Source organism: Pelodiscus sinensis, chromosome 29 (assembly GCF_052426305.1).
Source record: "Pelodiscus sinensis isolate ZL-2025 chromosome 29, ASM5242630v1, whole genome shotgun sequence".
Taxonomy (NCBI): domain Eukaryota; kingdom Metazoa; phylum Chordata; order Testudines; family Trionychidae; genus Pelodiscus; species Pelodiscus sinensis.
This window is the reverse complement of record NC_143080.1, coordinates 1,542,558-1,558,965: the sequence shown is the minus strand read 5'-3', so window position 1 is coordinate 1,558,965 and position 16,408 is coordinate 1,542,558. Positions and strand designations below refer to the sequence as shown.

Here is a 16,408-nt window from a genome sequence, read left to right as displayed (position 1 = left end):
GTGAGGAACAAACGTTTGCACCCTGAGACAAAACATGGGGAGTAGCCTTTCTAAACGTGTTAAACTCCTCCCGTCAGCAACCCATCCACTCAAGGTACAAACTTCTCTGGAAGAGTGATCCAAATTGTGCTTGGATCCCCTTGGCTATGGCTTCTTCCCTCTCCACGACGTCCCCAAATCCTGTTTCCCCTGATCAAAGTGTGGGCTGCCTTCGATGCATACGGCTCACTTCACCATATCTGTTGGTCTCACGGTCAATGTTCCCTCTCTTTTTTTTTCCATCTGTGGGCAGAATAAATTTTGTTCTGTGCACCGAGGCATGTGCAGATGTGCACCACCAGTAGACACACATGCTGCCGGCGGTGAGCACACGGCTAATCAGCTGGGCGGCGTTTAAAGCACTGCGGGGTGATTGCCCACACACTTAGCTTACAGGCCGCCGTTCCTAATGGAAGGTGTCTCAGGTTGGGCAGCAAGAGATGGAGGCACCCAAAATCACTGGCCACGGTTGGCCATGATGGCTCTTGTACTATGAGCTGGGGGAGCGAGTGGACGCCCCCCCCCAGACCTTCTTTGTCTTCCCTAGCACTAGGAAGCCCTCACTGAGGCTGGGATACCCTGGTGCTAGGCGCTGTCCCTACTAAACAGACAAGAGGGGGGACGGAGACACAGGGGAAATGACTCAGCCAGGGTCACCCTGCAAGCCAGTGGTAATAGAAATCCAAGTTTTCCAACTCCCAGTGCTGGGTCCTCTCCACAGACCCGCCGTTGTGGGGGGAAGCTGCTCCAGGGCCCGGCAATTCAAAAGGACCTGGGGCGCCGGGCCCTTTCAATCCTTCCCAGGGCCCTGGATGGTGCTGAAGGGTTGGCGGGAGGTTAGCCTGCAGCCCCGCCCCTTCTGCCCAAAGTCCCGCCCCTTCTGTGAGCGCGAAGCCCCCCCGTTCCCCCCTTACCCAGGGGCCCAGTAATTCTGTCAGCCCTCCTGCCTCTCCACACACGTTACAGAACCGTGAAAGCCATGCTGCCCGGGTCCTAGAAATCGGGTTTGATGGAAGATTTTCCGTTATCGTCCAGCTACGGTTATTTGAACTCCCGTGTAATGTCGTTTCCCCTTTTCTTCCCTAGGTTTTGGATAGTTTGCTAGCTCAGTATGGTACCGTAGAAAACTGTGAACAAGGTAAGAGTGTGTGTGTGTGTGTGTGTGTGTGTGTGTGTGTGTGCGCGTGCGCGCGCGCACATGCGACTCTGTTCAGTTAGAAGTTGGACCAGACAGGCTCAGAACCAAGGTCCAGCTAGTTGGGTATCTTGTCTGAAAGTGGCCAGTGCCAGATGTTTTTGGGGGGAGAAGGCAGATGTGGGCAACTTGCCCCCGAGGATCAGTCTCACCCTGGTCTCTGACAGCAATTGGCTGGAGTGCTAAAGCAGGGAGTTTACCATCTCTCTTCTCTCCCCCCCAGATGTTTGTTGTAGCTGTGGCTGTTCTTGCTCCTGTACACACACACGCCTCCCCACTCCCTCCTCCCGGTCCCTTTCTGAACCTTGCCATGTGCCAGCTGTCCCGGCTTGCGCCTGGTCCCAGACTGCTGCGGCTCTGTCTTGTCCATGGAGTACAAGACCCCAGCAGCTCTTTCTGCAAGCAGAGGCCCAGTGGTCTTGGAGCTAGCACAAGTCAGGACTGCTCAGTCCCAACCCCCACTGCCCCAGGCGTTAACCGCCTTATCGACTAATTGAGTAGCCAATGGAAATTCCATCGACCACTCAATTAACTTCCTAACCGCATCGTAACATCCCGACTACTGCGGCTTGAACTAAGCAGTCAGAGGCGTTCGCTGGTTGGCCACGTGGCTCAGAGCCTCCCGGAGACTCAGGCGTTGACGCTAACGGGACTTCGGTGAAGAACTGGGCCTACCCGACTTACACTTATTTACACGATTTAGTGCCGCGAAGGAAACCAGCACCCACCCTGTGTATCACGGCAAGTTGCACTTGCGCTTCCGTCTTCAATCCTGGCAGTCTGGCTCGGAGAGAAGAACAGGGGGAGGGAGCGTTTCTTACTTTTAAAATACAAGTTGTTTTATTTCAAAAGCTGCCCTCGCACCGACTGCTGAGACCAACCCGCCCTCGTGCACCGCTCCCACTAACTCCCTGTGCTTTGCTCGCAGTGAACACAGACAGCGAGACGGCCGTCGTCAACGTCACCTATTCAAACCGGGAGCAGACCAGACAGTAAGTGAATTAACCTTTCTCTGATGCCCCGTGCCACTCGAAGGGTGGCAAAGGAGGAGTTGCTTTTGTCCAAGCAGAAAGTGTTCCCCGTCCCGCCCCCTCCGTGGCCAACTCAAAAAGCAAGAGTCAGCCTCCCTTCTCCGCACACAGAATCATGAGAGTGGATTAAAAATCACCGCCTCTATCAAAACAATCATATTTTGAGTTCGTTTTCTTTGCCTCTTGGTTTCTGAGCCTTCCGGGGCTCTCGGGTAAGAGGGAAACCCCCTGGGAGAAATGAGTTTTCAGTTGCCCACCCCGGTCCCTGACGAAGCGAAAGCCTTGTCTGCAAACGCACCTTGCTCGTTTTGCACGAGGAGGATTCCGATTCTGCACGACTCCTAGATGTCATGTGACCCCGCCCAGATTGAATTTCCCTCTTGCCTAGACTCCATGTAGACGTCGAAAGCTTTAAAAGAGACCGATTGAGCCAGACCGTTTAAAGCTGAAACGGGAGGATTTCATAGATCCGTGGTGTCCAACACACTAGCCACATGTGGCTGTTTGGCCGGCTGAATCATAGAACCTCCCAGCTGGAAGGAACCTCAAGAGGTCATCGAATCCAGTGCCCTGCCCTCACGTTAGGCAAGACCAAGGACTGTCTGGATCATCCCTGGCAGGCGTCTGTCCAACCTGCTCTTCAATATCTCCGGTGATGGAGATTCCACAACCTCCCTAGGCAATTTATTCCAGGGTTTGACCACCCGGACAGGTAGAAAGCTTTTCCTAATGTCCAACCTAAACCTCCCTTGCTGCAGTTGAAGCCCATTGCTTCTTGTCCGGTCCTCAGAGGCCAAGGAGAATAATTTTTCTCCCTCCTCTTTGTAACACCCTTTTAGATACTTATGTCCCCTCTCTGTCCTCTCTTTTCTAAACTAAACAAGCTCAGTTCTCTGTCTCCCCACATAGCTCTTGTTCTCCCGACCTTGAATCATTTTTTTGCTCTTCTCTGGACCTTCTCCAATTTCTCCACGTCTTTCCTGAAATGCGGTGCCCAGCACTGGACACAATCCTCCAGCTGGGGCCTAATCAGCGCAGAGCAGAGCGGAAGAGCGACTCCTCGTGTCTTGCTCACAACACTCCTGTTAATGAGCCTGGCTAGTTCGCTATCGCAGTAGCCGCTCTAGTGGCTGCAGCGTCTGAGCTGCTTGGACACCATGGTCCTAGATTTAAGGCCCAGAAGGAAGCTTTAGCTCAGCTAGTCAGACCTTCAGTCTAGCGCAGAATGACAGACCTGGTTACCCCTATAAAGAGCAACTAATAACCACTCAGCTGTTGGTGGGGGGAGGAGGCCGTCGGCTCTGGGGCCCAGCGATTCACAGGGGTCCGGAGCTCCCAGCTGCTGACAGTCCGCACCCCGAGCCCTTTAAATCACCACCGGAGCACCACGCCATGTGCTCCGTGCAGCTCTGAGGACGGGGGACGAGGGCGGCACGCTGAGCTTTGGGCAGCAAGGTGGACTGGCTGCCCCCAGCCCCGCCCCTTTCTGCCTGATGCCCCGCCCCTTCCAGAAGCACAGAGCCTGGCCCCTTCCTCCCCACACTTTCCCAGGGACCCACGGAGGCTGTTGGCTCCCCGGCCACTAACTTGTGCCTGGCAAAAGCCCATCTTCCATGAAGGCCTCCAGTGGTGCCTGGAGGACATGAACGGATGGAGAAATCGTCCTCCTCCCTTGATAGTGTACCCCCTGGTTAGTCGCTGTCCCTGGTAAACGTCTGTGTGTTGATTTCTAAATTGACTTTGCCCGGCTTTGTGACTTCGCTAGGTCTCGGGACGCCTTTCTCCCCACAAAGGTGCTTCCAGGCTATAATGGGGTCGCTTCCTTATCTCCTTTCTGATGACCCCTAAGCTCAGTCAGTCTCCCGCGGTTTGGCGCTTAACCTGAGTAAGGAGCCTCCGCCTCTGGGACAGGGTCGTTTAGAGGGGACGTTCCACTTGGGGGAGCCGATAGCAAGCGGGAACCATCGGAACTTGATGTTTTTCCGGAGCTTCCTGTATCAGACAAAGTCCCGAGTGCTGGGACGGCCCTGACAATATCAGGACATCTGGTCAACCCGTGTTTCTCGGGCACAGGCGGATGGAAGGGCTTTTTGGGCTCAGGGGACCGCGTGCACTGATCTTTGAACCAGCGCTGTCTGGCTGGGGCTGTCTATGGCTCTTGATTGGGCACGTGGCGCCATCTACTGGTAGCCTTGTGAAACTGCAACCGTCTTTAAAACTAGGCCACCGTTGGTCAGTGGTGGGGGTGGGGTGTGATGCCGGGGTGTGATGCACGGATAAAGCCCTCCAGCCAGAATGTGCCACTTAAAGATCTGCTTCCCCCCTGGCAAATCCATGTGAAGACCTGGCCCGGCTATCCTGTTGCCTTCTGGGCTGTGGGGGGTCTGGTGCCCCAAAGGGTGAAAGTCTGGGCGGGGTGCTATGAAGCTTGTGTCGTAATGCACAGCTGGTTGGAACTGCACCGGGGAATAAAGCAGAGCTTGAGCAAGCCCCTTTGGCACAGAGTGATCTCGGAACAGCACGCCTGCCGCAGCTGGGAACAAATGGCCCAGAGAGCCAGGTAAGAGACATGACCAGGGATATTCTCATTTTCTCTCCGCACTAGAGCCATCATGAAACTGAACGGGCACCAGCTGGAAAACCATGCACTGAAAGTCTCCTACATCCCTGACGAGCAGTCGACGCAGGGGCCGGAGAACGGGCGGCGGGGAGGTTTCGGCACCCGGGGGGCCCCCCGGCAGGGCTCGCCCGTCGCTGCAGGGGCGCCCGTAAAGCAGCAGCCGGTGGACATACCGCTCCGCCTCCTGGTGCCCACCCAGTACGTGGGGGCCATCATTGGCAAGGAGGGAGCTACTATCCGCAACATCACCAAGCAGACACAGTCCAAGTAAGTCCCGCCTTCTCCCGCCTGCCTCCATGTCTGTCCATCCCCAGCCCCTAGCCTGGGAGGGGCTGCTTGGCATGTAGGCGTGGGGGAGGAGTTCAACGTATGGGCCATGTGGGTGCAAGGGGCTGGATTTTTCCTGCGGGAGAAGGGTTGTGATTAAATTATAAGAATTACCCTGGAGCCGCCAGTCCTCCAGTATCCCTACCCTGGGTGTGTCTGTCATGGAGTCACCCAATGAAATGAACAGGCAGCAGGTTTAAAACAAACAAAAGGACGTTTTCCTTCACGCAGCGCATGGTCAACCTGTGGAACTCCTTGCCAGAGGATGTTGTGAAGGCCAGGAATTTAACAGGCTTCAAAAAAGAGCTAGATAGATTCATGGAGATTAGGTCCATCCACGGCTATTGGCCAGGATGGGTAGGGATGGTGCCCGAGACTCTGTTTGTCTGGAAGTGGACAACCAGGGAGGGATCACGTGAGGATTCCCTGTTGTGATCCCTCCCTCCGGGGCACCTGGCCTTGGCCACTGTCGGCCGACAGGACACTGGGCTGGATGGGCCTTTGGTCTGACCCAGTGTGGCCGCACTGATGTTCTCGTATCCACTCGTTAGCAAATGGAGATGGGGACCACGCGGCTCTCCCTGACACTGCGCCCTGCAGGCGTGGGCTGTGCTGGCTGAACCGTCCCGTTCCTATCTCCTCTCCTAGAACGTACTTTGGTAACGGGCCCCCGCAGTGTTTGGAGACAGCCGGGGTCTCCCGCTTGCAATGCTCGATTTCTAAAGCCAGAGGAGGGACCGTTCGGTTGTCCAGTCGGCTCTCCGGTCGCGCTGGGCGAGAGCACGGCGCCAGGTCACGCCAGCCTCAGCCCGTTGATTGGGTGTCTTCCGAGAAGACGGCCGGGCTTGAGCTGAAGATGTCAAGGGATGGAGACTCTGTCTCGTCCTCGGTGCTTGGCCAGTGGCCAGCCATCCTCACCCGGTTACAAATCTGAGCCTCATTTCAAGGCGGAATTTGCCCGGCTTTCGCCTCCAGCCATTGGTCCCTATTGGGGCTTTTTCCGAAGGGACCTTGGAGTCCAAGACTTCAGAGTCGAGGTTCTGCCCCAGGCTCTTGGTGCAGGGCAGCCGGTTCCTGGGGGAGTCCTGGGGCACTAGCTTTGCCCACACACGGGGACTCGAGCCGTTGAAAGGTGACTGAGCAGGATGCCCTGGGGGGGTGTTTCACTTGTGTGTGTTTTGTGCCCGTGCAGAATTGACGTGCACAGGAAGGAGAATGCAGGGGCAGCGGAGAAAGCCATCAGCGTCCATTCTACCCCCGAGGGCTGCTCGGCCGCCTGCAAGATGATCCTGGAGATTATGCAGAAGGAGGCAAAAGACACCAAGACGTAAGGCTTTCGGCTTTCTTGCTATACGTCTCATTCAGTGGTCCCTTTAATTTTTCCATCCATGTGTGGAATAATTTTTTGTGCACAGAGGCATGTGTACATGTGCACCACCCACAGAGAGAAATAACCTAGCTGTGGGCACTCTGCTAATCTGGAATCTCTCAGCACAGCCTACAGGGAATGCTGGTTTCATCCTGCCTCCGCTCTCTCCTTTGGACTCACCGCACCATTATGTCTTATTAGCACCACCTGTCAGCTGGGCGCTTGGGCAGCCACTCAGCATAGATTCCAATGCCACCCAGCTGATTAGCAGCGTGCCCGCAGCATGGGGTTCTACTGGTGGTGCACATTGGCACATGCCTCGGTGTGTGTAAAAAATTATTCCGCACATGGATGGAAAAGGTTAGAGGGAAAGTAACCCCCCCCCCCCCCCGGACAGGCTCTTTCTCCCTCCCCCCCCCCCCGGCACAACAAGCCCCCCCCCTTCCCCCTCCTCTCCTGTGGCGGCTTCTCACCGGCGCCCCCCTCTCCCCAGCGCTGACGAGGTGCCCTTGAAGATCCTGGCCCACAATAACTTCGTGGGGCGGCTGATCGGCAAGGAGGGGCGCAACCTGAAGAAGGTGGAGCAGGACACGGAGACGAAAATCACCATCTCGTCGTGAGTGCCCCCTCCCCTCCCCCGAGCGGAGCGGGCGCGGAGGGGAGGGGGCGCCTTGCTCAGAGTCCCCGTCACGTGTCTCCGCACCCGCCACAGGGCTGCACCCGGAGCCGTCCCAGCTGGGGCGTAAACACCCCCTCCCTAGGGAACCCATCCCAGCGCCCCCCCCCCCCCCCCGGAAATCGTTTCTCCTAATCTCCATCCTCGACCTCCCCCGCTCACCTTGACTCCTCCCCCCTGCAGGGGCTGGCGGGTTAACGGGTGGATTTTTCAGGCTGCCTACGCCAGGAGCCGGTTGGCTTCACCGTGGGGGGACTCGCCCCAGCGCCGTAGCCGGGTCGGCCTAACGCTCAAGTGCAGCCCGGGCCTGGCCGGGAGGGTGTCGGGGAGGCGAGCAGGGCCCGAGGGTGGGGCTGAGAAGGGAACCGCTTCCCTGGGAAGCATGACCCTTAACAGGTGAATGGGTGGGGGTAGGGCGGCCCTTGTGGGGGTGGGGGGGCACTCCAGCCTGGCCGTGGCAAGGGGGGGCCCTGCTCTAGCCCAGTGGGGTGGGAATTACCCCCCCCCCCCGTGAGCCCTTTAATCAGTTAAACGTAACGTGTTAACCAATGAAATGGGGTTTTACAGCCTTAAATGGCGGGGGGGGGCGGGGCGGGTATCTCTCCTTTCCTGGGGGAGAAGAGGTTGTGAAGCGGACTGTAAACAGCACAGCTGCACTGGGCGGGGGGGGGCGGGCTGCATGGCAGTACCCCCCCGGGAGGAGGCAGTGCTGTGGGGGGGCGGGAGAGCGCCCCGTTACCCAGCCCGCGTTGACATGGCCTGTGTGAGTCCGTGGGCACGTGGCTCCCTTTGCGTGTCTCGGCCTGACGCCCAGGGCCGCGTGTCGGCAGCTCAGCCACTCGCCTTGATGGGCCCTGGGTCAGTGGCGCCCCAGCCGGCCCCGGGGGGAGCACAGGCCGCGTCGGGGCGCTGACGTTCCCCCTCCCTGGGGTGGTTCCCGGCTGCCTCCAGTCTGCAGGACCTGACCCTCTACAACCCCGAGAGGACCATCACGGTGAAGGGCTCCATCGAGAACTGCTGCCGCGCCGAGCAGGAGATCATGAAGAAAGTGCGGGAAGCGTACGAGAACGACGTGGCGGCCATGAGCGTGAGTGCGCAGCAGGCGCCTCCCCCCGGGTCGCTCTGCCCTGGCTGGGGGGCAGCGGGGCTGTGGCCGCGGTGGGGGGGGACACGGAGCCGTGCTGTATGTTGCTCTGGCAGCTTGGTCCCCGGCGGGGCAGTCCACGGAGAGCGGGGGTGGGGAACCTTTCTTGGGTGGGGGGCCGCTGACCCACAGAAATATCAGTCGGGGGCACCCAAGTGAGAAGCAGGAAAAAACCAACCCCTCGCTGACTGAGGAGGAGAAAGACCCGCCCCACTTCCCCTCCCACCCCAGAGTTCTTGTGCGTTCCAGCCCCCGGGGGCAGCAGGGGGCCTGGAGCACCAGCATGGGCTCCCCAATGCTGGGGATGAGCCCTGAGCCTCGGGGGCCGGTTCCTGGCAAGCCAAGGGCCACATCCGGGCTCTGAGCATGAGGTTCCTCACCCCGATGTAGAGACTCACCCCCCTTTAGCCTGGCTCCGTTTATCCAGTGGTGCTCAGGTCCTTAACTCAAAACGTTTGGTTTTCATTTCAGTCCTTGCTCGGGGGTGGGGGGTGGTTCAGTTTGCAGGCTGCCCCGGGGCGGGAGAGGACAACCCCAGCCCCCTCTCACCACAGCAGCTTGGGGCCAGGTGAGAAGCGCCTCTCCGTGGCCTCTCTGCGGCCGGGGGAAGGGTGCATCCCTCCCCGTGCGAGGACAGACAGACAGACAGACAAACTCTCTGAAATACACAGTAGCTAGATGTCCCTTTCTCTGCACCTGCCGCCCTGCTGGCCCAATGGGGTTATTGCAGTCCTGGTCCCCATGTCTGGCCCCTTGCTGCCCCCTGGTGGTCGGTCTGCAGTGTAACTGTGCCTGCTATCAGACCCCTCCCCATCCATTTTATGAAAAATAATTGAATTCCATACACATCCCACACCCCAGGGAAGCTGCCCACCCAATGTGGCGGTCCTCGCTCTCACCATTTTGGAGGTGCTCTTGAACCAGCAGACCCACAGCCAGACAGACTTGCGTTTCGAACGTGGCTAGGAAGAAGGCGGGAAGTCCGGAGTCTGGGGGGCTGTGCGTGGGCCAGATGCTCAGTCCCGGATGCCCACCACCCACCCAGGGGCGCAGCCACACTGACAGCGCCTGGCATGAGGGGTCTCCCATCCCAGTTGGGGGCCGTGGTCATTGCTGCTGGGATCCAAATCACAACGCGCCCCTGTGTCCCCCTCCCTCTCCCCCCCGGCCGCCTCTTGTTTTCTCAGCTACAGTCTCACCTGATCCCCGGCCTGAACTTGGCTGCAGTCGGGCTCTTCCCGGCTTCCTCCAACGCGGTGCCGCCGCCGCCCAGCAGCGTCTCGGGGGCAGCGCCGTACAACTCCTTCATGGTAGGTCGCTGCCAGCGGCTGGGCCCGATGGGTTTGTTGGGGGTCCTGGGGCGGGACTGGACGCGCTTTGCCTGTCTGCTCCGCACCGATTCCCTGATGGCGCCCTACGGGCCAGGTCCCGGCCTGGTTCTGCTCTGCAAGAAGAGTCCAGGAAGGACCAGCACCCACGGGTGCCCTCGGCTTCCGGCAGAGAAAGGGTTGTCTGGCCCCAGCTCTTCCGAGGGGCAGATCCCTTGGCCTGGGTGTCTGCGATGCGGTCTCCCCTCTGGTTCTCCTGGAAGGGGCTGGCAGCCCCACCCCCTGCCAGCGGCTCTGTCCCCTGCAGATGCAGCCCCTTGCTGTTGACCATCGTGCGCTGGACCCCCGGTGGTGTCGGTTCGGGGCCTCGGCTCCTTGCCGATGGTCCGTCTGTGCCCGCGCCGTTAGGCAGAGGCAACCCACACGGGTGCGTCCGGTGCCCTTTGCCCCTTAACGGTACCACGGAGCTTTCTGCCGGCAGCCGCCGGAGCAAGAGACGGTGCACGTCTTCATCCCCGCCCAGGCCGTCGGCGCCATCATCGGCAAGAAAGGGCAGCACATCAAGCAGCTCTCCAGATTCGCCAGCGCCTCCATCAAGGTAGCCTTGCCCAGGCCGCTGCGCCGCCGCCACGCGGGGGGTTTCCTGCGGCACGTAAAACGCTGCCGGCCACAGAGCCGGGGGTCGGGGGAGCCCCATGGGCCCCGCCACGGGGGAGCGCCCTTGGAGAGCTGGCGGGAAAACCAGCGGGGCCGGCTGCCCTGGGAAGGCTTCTCCCCAGGACGGAGGCGACTCCCTGGTGCTCTCATGTTCCATCCTCACGGCCCTGGGGCGCTGCTGAGGTCATCGGCACCGGAGCCAATTCCTGCAGGTTGAACCTCTCTAGGCCGGCACCCTGGGGACCTGGCCGGTGCCGAACCAGAGAATTTGCCGGACCACGGAGGTCAATATTGTCCGGCAGCATCTCCAACACAGCCACCGCTTGCTGGGCTCTTGAAAGGCGTTGAGGGGTAGATTAGAGCTAAATAGCAGCGCAGAACCCTGAGAGCCAGGCCTGGGGGCTGTAAACACACTTTATGGGGCGGCCGGAAACTGGGGCGGCCGGAAACTTGGCCACCCCTGTGCTGCGTGGGCAAGCGGCTGACTCCCGTGACGCCGGACCACGGATGTTGCCGGACCAGAGCGTGCCGGGCTAGAGGTTCAACCTGGACCAGCACCCGTGGTTTCTGCCCTGCGTCTGCTAGGAACGGGGCTGAGGCCCGACAGACTCGTTGCACCAGGGGGCTGGGGGACAGGGCTTGTTTGGCCCCTGCAGTGACGCTTTGCAGCCCGTTCGTGCAGCAGCCCTGCCTGGGGTGAACAGAATTCCCAGGTCGGAGGGGTGTTTCCAAAGGACTTTTCACGGCAGCTTTCTGCCCTGGGAGCGGGTTAACTGCGGAGACGATTCTGCCCAGGACTCTGCCTGTCCCAGTCGTGCAGATTTAATAGCGGGGGAGAGGGGTGGATTGGGGAGCTCAGAGCCGGCCGCGCCCTCGGGCTGGTTCTGCGTAATGCCGCGGGAAGGGTCGACTCACAAGAGCGGGCGGCGGACGCTTGCTGCCCCCTGCCTCTGTTCTCCAGCTGCCTTTCCTCTCCCTTTCAGATCGCGCCTCCCGAGACCCCGGATTCCAAAGTGCGCATGGTTATCATCACTGGGCCGCCGGAAGCCCAGTTCAAGGTTCCTTCCTCCGTTACGCCTCCCCCCCGCCCCAGGGCTCGTCTGCATGGGCACGGTAGCCTCGGGGGTCGCTGCCTTGGTGCAGACCCTAGTGCACGTGCCACCTGCCCCACAGCAGCCGTGCAGCTTGCACGCACTCAAGGGGTGGGCTCTACCACCGCACTGCGGGGCTCCGATCCCAGCGCGAGCCAGGCTGACGTCCGGCGATGGACACGCGATAGTCCCACCCCATGGGGCAGAGTTAGTTAGTTATTGAGCAGGTCGTATAAAGCGTTTTCCTCGGAGGTAGCGTGGTCCAGGGGTTAGAGCTTAGGTGTGGCAGTCAGCGGTCCCGGGGGGTCTATTCCTGCTAACTTGCTATTTGACCATGGGCAAGTCACTTAATCTCTTTGGGCCCTTTTGCCTTATGGCAAAAGTTCTATCAATCTGGATAGGGTCCCATTATTCTTGTTAATTAAGGATTAATCAGCCTCAGGGGTTGATTTTTTTTCCCCAAAGGTACAGCAAGGAGCTAGCCCGTGGTGCCTTTCCCAAATACCCCATAAGTGTCTGGATGCTCCGATCCAGACTGGGATGGCCTTGAGCTAGGTGCTTTATAAACACAAAAGTAACCTAGTTGCAGGCCCCCGAGATCTTACAATCTGCAAGCAGTGTACAGGAGGGGCATGTGTGGGAGGGTGACTTTGGGGGACCCAAGGAAGATGGGACCGGTGACCCCTGTGTGCTTGTGCGGCCACTCAGGAGAAATTTGAATGCTGCCCAGCTGGTTAGCAGAGTGCCCACAGTTTTGTGTTCCTATTGGTGGTGCACATGCCTCAGTGCACAGACAAAAATTTATTCCACACGGGATGGACCAGATTAGAGGGAACTTTGGGCAGGACTGGGTGTTGTAGTTTGCTTTGAACAAAGCCCCGTGAGCAGCCGTTTCTTCTGTGAGATCTCTGTCTTACGAAGAGGAGAGTAACCAAAATGATCAGCGGTTGAACCAACCTGACCCCCGTGGAAAGGTTAAAAGAAAGGGGGGACTGAGGACAGTCTTCAGAGGGGGGGAAGGTTTGTTACCAAGAGGACTGGGATATATTGGTCTCCGTCCAGGCGTGACCTGCAGCAAGGCAGCTGTGGGGTGGACCCGAGGGACCTTTCTAACTGTAAGGACAGTGAAGCTCCGGGCGAGGGGGAGAAGTCGGGGTGGGCGTACCGCATGGCGCCGGCTCTGGGCAGAGCTCTGAGTGCGGGCGGCAGGGGCTCCCTGGGGGCGGGGCTGAGAGCCGGTGCATGTAGGCTGGTCCCTGGCACGCACCGGCCCCTGGCTGCTGGCTGTGGGCCGGGCTCGGCAGTATACACGGGGCGCAGATCACCACTGCGGCGCCTCCTGCTGGTAGCTCCAGGGAGTTCGCTCTTTTGTCAGTAGGGCGCCGCCTCCTCGCTGGTGTGTCCCATGCCCCCGCCTCGCTCCCCGTCCTCATCAGCTCACTCCAGTGGCCCCTCGCCCGCCTCCCGGGGGCTGTCGGCCCCCTCAGACTAGCCCCTCCCCTCAGGGGCCAGCCGCAGCCCACCCGCCACTAGAGACTAGACACAGTGCAAGGGGGGGACCAGGCCTGCCCCCCACTGTGGGTCCCGAGCTAGGGACCCTCTGGCAGCAGCCTTGTTCCGCCTCTTGTTCCCGGGGCCACTTCCCCGGTGACCCTTTGCAGCTTCCTGGCCTTGTCACAAGGCCACAGTCTGGCAGGGATCAGGGTCCTCCCTCTCTACCTGCCCCCCCCCGAGCCTGCCTAGCCCTGCTCCCCCAAAGGTGCCTCTCCAGGAACCAGGTCCTGCCCCTTCCCTAGTCAGGGCTGAACTGCCTCTTCTCTGCTGGGCAGCTCCTTTTATACAGGGCTGCTCCTCTAAGCCCTTCTCTGATTGGCTGGGGCTCTGAAGCCTGCTTTCACCCTTCTCGGCCACTATGGGGCAGTCAAGGGCTTATACTTGACAATTTCCAGCATCCCTTTCTCCCTAGTCCCACCCGGCCAGAGATGGCTAATTGTGTAACGCTAGAACTTTTACTTTTTAAAACCCTTTTTACATCCCTGCTCCTGAGTGAAGCGCCAAGCACGGCTCGCCCTCCCATCGGCACCGGTCCCCATGGTATCCGGGCGGCTTTGTTATTGTGTTTCTTGGGGCCTTTTTTTGTGTCGTGACTTGCCTCCCCGTGGCTCGTCTAGCAATCGCGCAAGGAGATCGGCTCTCGGGTCGGGCTCCGGAGAAGCCTCCGGAGAAGCGTTCACCGGGATCCAGTGCTCTCGTGCGGCGCTTACCTGCTTCCCCCGCCCCCTCTTGCAGGCACAAGGACGCATTTACGGCAAACTCAAGGAGGAAAACTTTTTTGGGCCGAAGGAAGAAGTAAAGCTGGAGACGCACATCCGGGTCCCGGCCTCGGCCGCCGGGAGAGTAATCGGCAAAGGAGGCAAAACTGTAAGTGAGAGCCCGGCGAGAGAATCGGGGCTGCCTGGAGAGGGGGAGAGGGTGGCAGTTTTTGAGGATTAGCGAGGAAGAAGCCATCCGGGGACATTAAGGGGGGGAGCTGGGAGGCAAAGCTGGGTGGGTGGATCTTTGCTGGGGCTTCTGTCTTCCAGCTTCTCCGATTGCTCTCCTCCTGCAAATGCCAGCTCCTTCCTTGGCCCAGCCGGGGTGGAAGGCAGGAGGGTCAGGTTGGGGCAAGGAGGAAGGGGCTGGTAACCCACAAGAGATGGGACCCCGGGCAGGGCCAAGGAGTACATGGAGTTTTCGTAAGTTTCAAGGGTCAGTTGTGGCCCCCGAGAGGTGGGCAGCTCCGGAGCCGAGGAGGGAGGAGGCGAGATGGCTTTTTAGCATTGGTTTTGGCCGAATGGAGAAATGCAAAACCCGGGGACCGGTCGGCGGGTTGGTTACGATTCTTCTGCCTGACGTGGCGCCGTGGGCTCTGCCGCCCCCCTGCAGGTCAACGAACTGCAGAACCTGACGGCCGCCGAGGTGGTGGTGCCGCGGGACCAGACGCCCGATGAGAACGAGCAAGTCATTGTAAAAATCATTGGACACTTCTACGCCAGCCAGGTAGGGCGCGCGGGGTCACCCCTCCGCGGGGCGTGTGCTGGGAGGGAGGAGGGGCTGCCGGAGGCTGATGGCAACCTACCCATGCTGCTAGCCAGCAGTTGTATGTTAGTTGTATGTTTGTACGTTCGCCATCCCTGGGGGAGAGGATGGGACCCTACATAGTCTGGAGAAAGGGGGCAAAATTTGCAGATGATACCAAACTGCTCAAGAGAGTTAAGTCCAAAACAGCCAGGCAAGAGCTTCAAAAGGCTCTCGCCGAATTAAGTGACCAGGCAACTAATTGGCAGATGAATTTTACTGTTGATAAATGCAAAGTGATTCACATTGGAAAACATCATCCCAGCTATCCATACAATATGATGGGGACTCATTTGGCTACAACTACTCAAGGGCAAGATCTTGGCCTCACCGTGGAGAGGTCCCTGAAAACATCCACTCCGTGTGCAGCGGCCGCTACAAAAGCAAACAGAATGTGAGGAATCATTAAGAAAGGGATTGAGACTAAGACAGAGAATCTTTTACTACCTCGGTATAAATCCCCGGGGTGCCCACAGATGTGGTGACCTCACCTCAAAACAGATCTCGTAGCACCGGAAAAAGTTTCAAAAATAGCAACAAAAATGCTGAGGGGTTTGGAACAGGTGCCATATAAGAGAGATGAAAAAGACTTTTCAGCTTAAAAAAGAGGAGAGTGAGGGAGGATATGCTAGAAGTCTATCAAATCATGACTGGTGTGGAGAAAGTGAATAAGGAAAAGTTATTGGCTTGTTCCTGTAACACAAGAACGAGGAGTCACCCAATGAATTTAATAGGTAGCTGGGTTAATACTAACAAAAAGACATTTTTCTTCATGCATCATTGCACAGTCAACCTGTGGAACTCCTTGCCAGAAGATGTTGTGGAGGCCAGGGTTCACAAAAGAGCTAGATAAATTCATTGAGGATGGGTCCATCAATGGCTATTAGCCAGGATGGGTAGAAATTGTGTTCCTGGCCTCCGTTTGTCGGGCTGGGAATGGGCGATAGGGGAGGGATCACGTGAGGATTCCCGGTTCTGTTCATTCCCTCTGGCGCACCTGGTACTGGCCACTGTGGGCAGACAGGACCCTGGGCGAGATGGACCTTTGGTCTGACCCAGCCTGGCTGCTCTTATGTTCTACAAATGAAGTGACCTATCACCAGTAGAGGGAACCTCTGAGCCTCAAGAGAGACTAAGACCAGAAGAGACAAATTCCCAAGGAAATGAATTGAGTCGTCATCACCTTCACAGGACCCCTCAGTTCTCGTTCTTTCTCTGTCACTCACTCCCTGTGTGACCTTGGCAGGTCACCTCCCCGCTATGTGCCTCAGTTTCCCCGTCTGTAAAACAGCACTCACGAGCGCGCGGGGCGAAGTGTTTCGAGGCTTCGCTCAGGAAAGGTTGCGAGGTGCTTTTGAGCTGGAGGGAAAAGGCAAGAATTCTTGTGCAGTTTGTTATTTAATATTTGTATTCAGCAAGAACCCAGAGGGTCTGGTCAGCCTCGAGGTCCCCTTTTCCGAGCACTGAGCCCTACATGGTCTCCACTCCCAAGAGCTAGAGATCTAGGAAATGCGCATTTCCGCAGTACTCCCTTGCCTTGAGTGCCTTGCTTGAAAACGCCCCTTGGTAAGATCCCACCGATAACGCATGCGGGAAAGCAGAATGGTTTGCCAGGTCCCGGTGGGTCAGCGGCAGAGAGGGTCCCCTTACATTTCAAGCTCTCATTTCTCCTCTCTCCCTAGAACACCGTCCCGGCCCTCCTCTTAGCACAGCGGTAGCAGCCAGGACCGGCGCCCCGTTGTGCTAGGTCAGGGGTGCGCAATCATTTTTGACCGAGGGCCACTTTACAAATTTTTTAGGTGGCCCTGGGTCAC

The 16,408-nt window shown here is 58.6% G+C and overlaps 1 protein-coding gene across 2 annotated transcripts in view; it reads left to right on the top strand.

The window, feature by feature from the left end:
- The window catches only part of IGF2BP1 (insulin like growth factor 2 mRNA binding protein 1), a 53,670-nt gene that overhangs the window by 29,546 nt on the left and 7,716 nt on the right, over positions 1-16,408 (top strand). The window contains exons 4-14 of one of the 2 annotated variants that reach the window (XM_075911557.2): positions 1,126-1,177; positions 2,163-2,226; positions 4,871-5,152; positions 6,405-6,539; positions 7,075-7,197; positions 8,209-8,344; positions 9,595-9,711; positions 10,211-10,327; positions 11,370-11,444; positions 13,767-13,898; positions 14,403-14,516. In XM_075911557.2, coding sequence (XP_075767672.1) covers positions 1,126-1,177; positions 2,163-2,226; positions 4,871-5,152; positions 6,405-6,539; positions 7,075-7,197; positions 8,209-8,344; positions 9,595-9,711; positions 10,211-10,327; positions 11,370-11,444; positions 13,767-13,898; positions 14,403-14,516 — 1,347 coding nt within the window. Of the gene's footprint in view, positions 1-1,125; positions 1,178-2,162; positions 2,227-4,870; positions 5,153-6,404; positions 6,540-7,074; positions 7,198-8,208; positions 8,345-9,588; positions 9,712-10,210; positions 10,328-11,369; positions 11,445-13,766; positions 13,899-14,402; positions 14,517-16,408 lie in introns of both variants that reach the window. The other variant, XM_075911556.2, reaches the window with a different exon arrangement.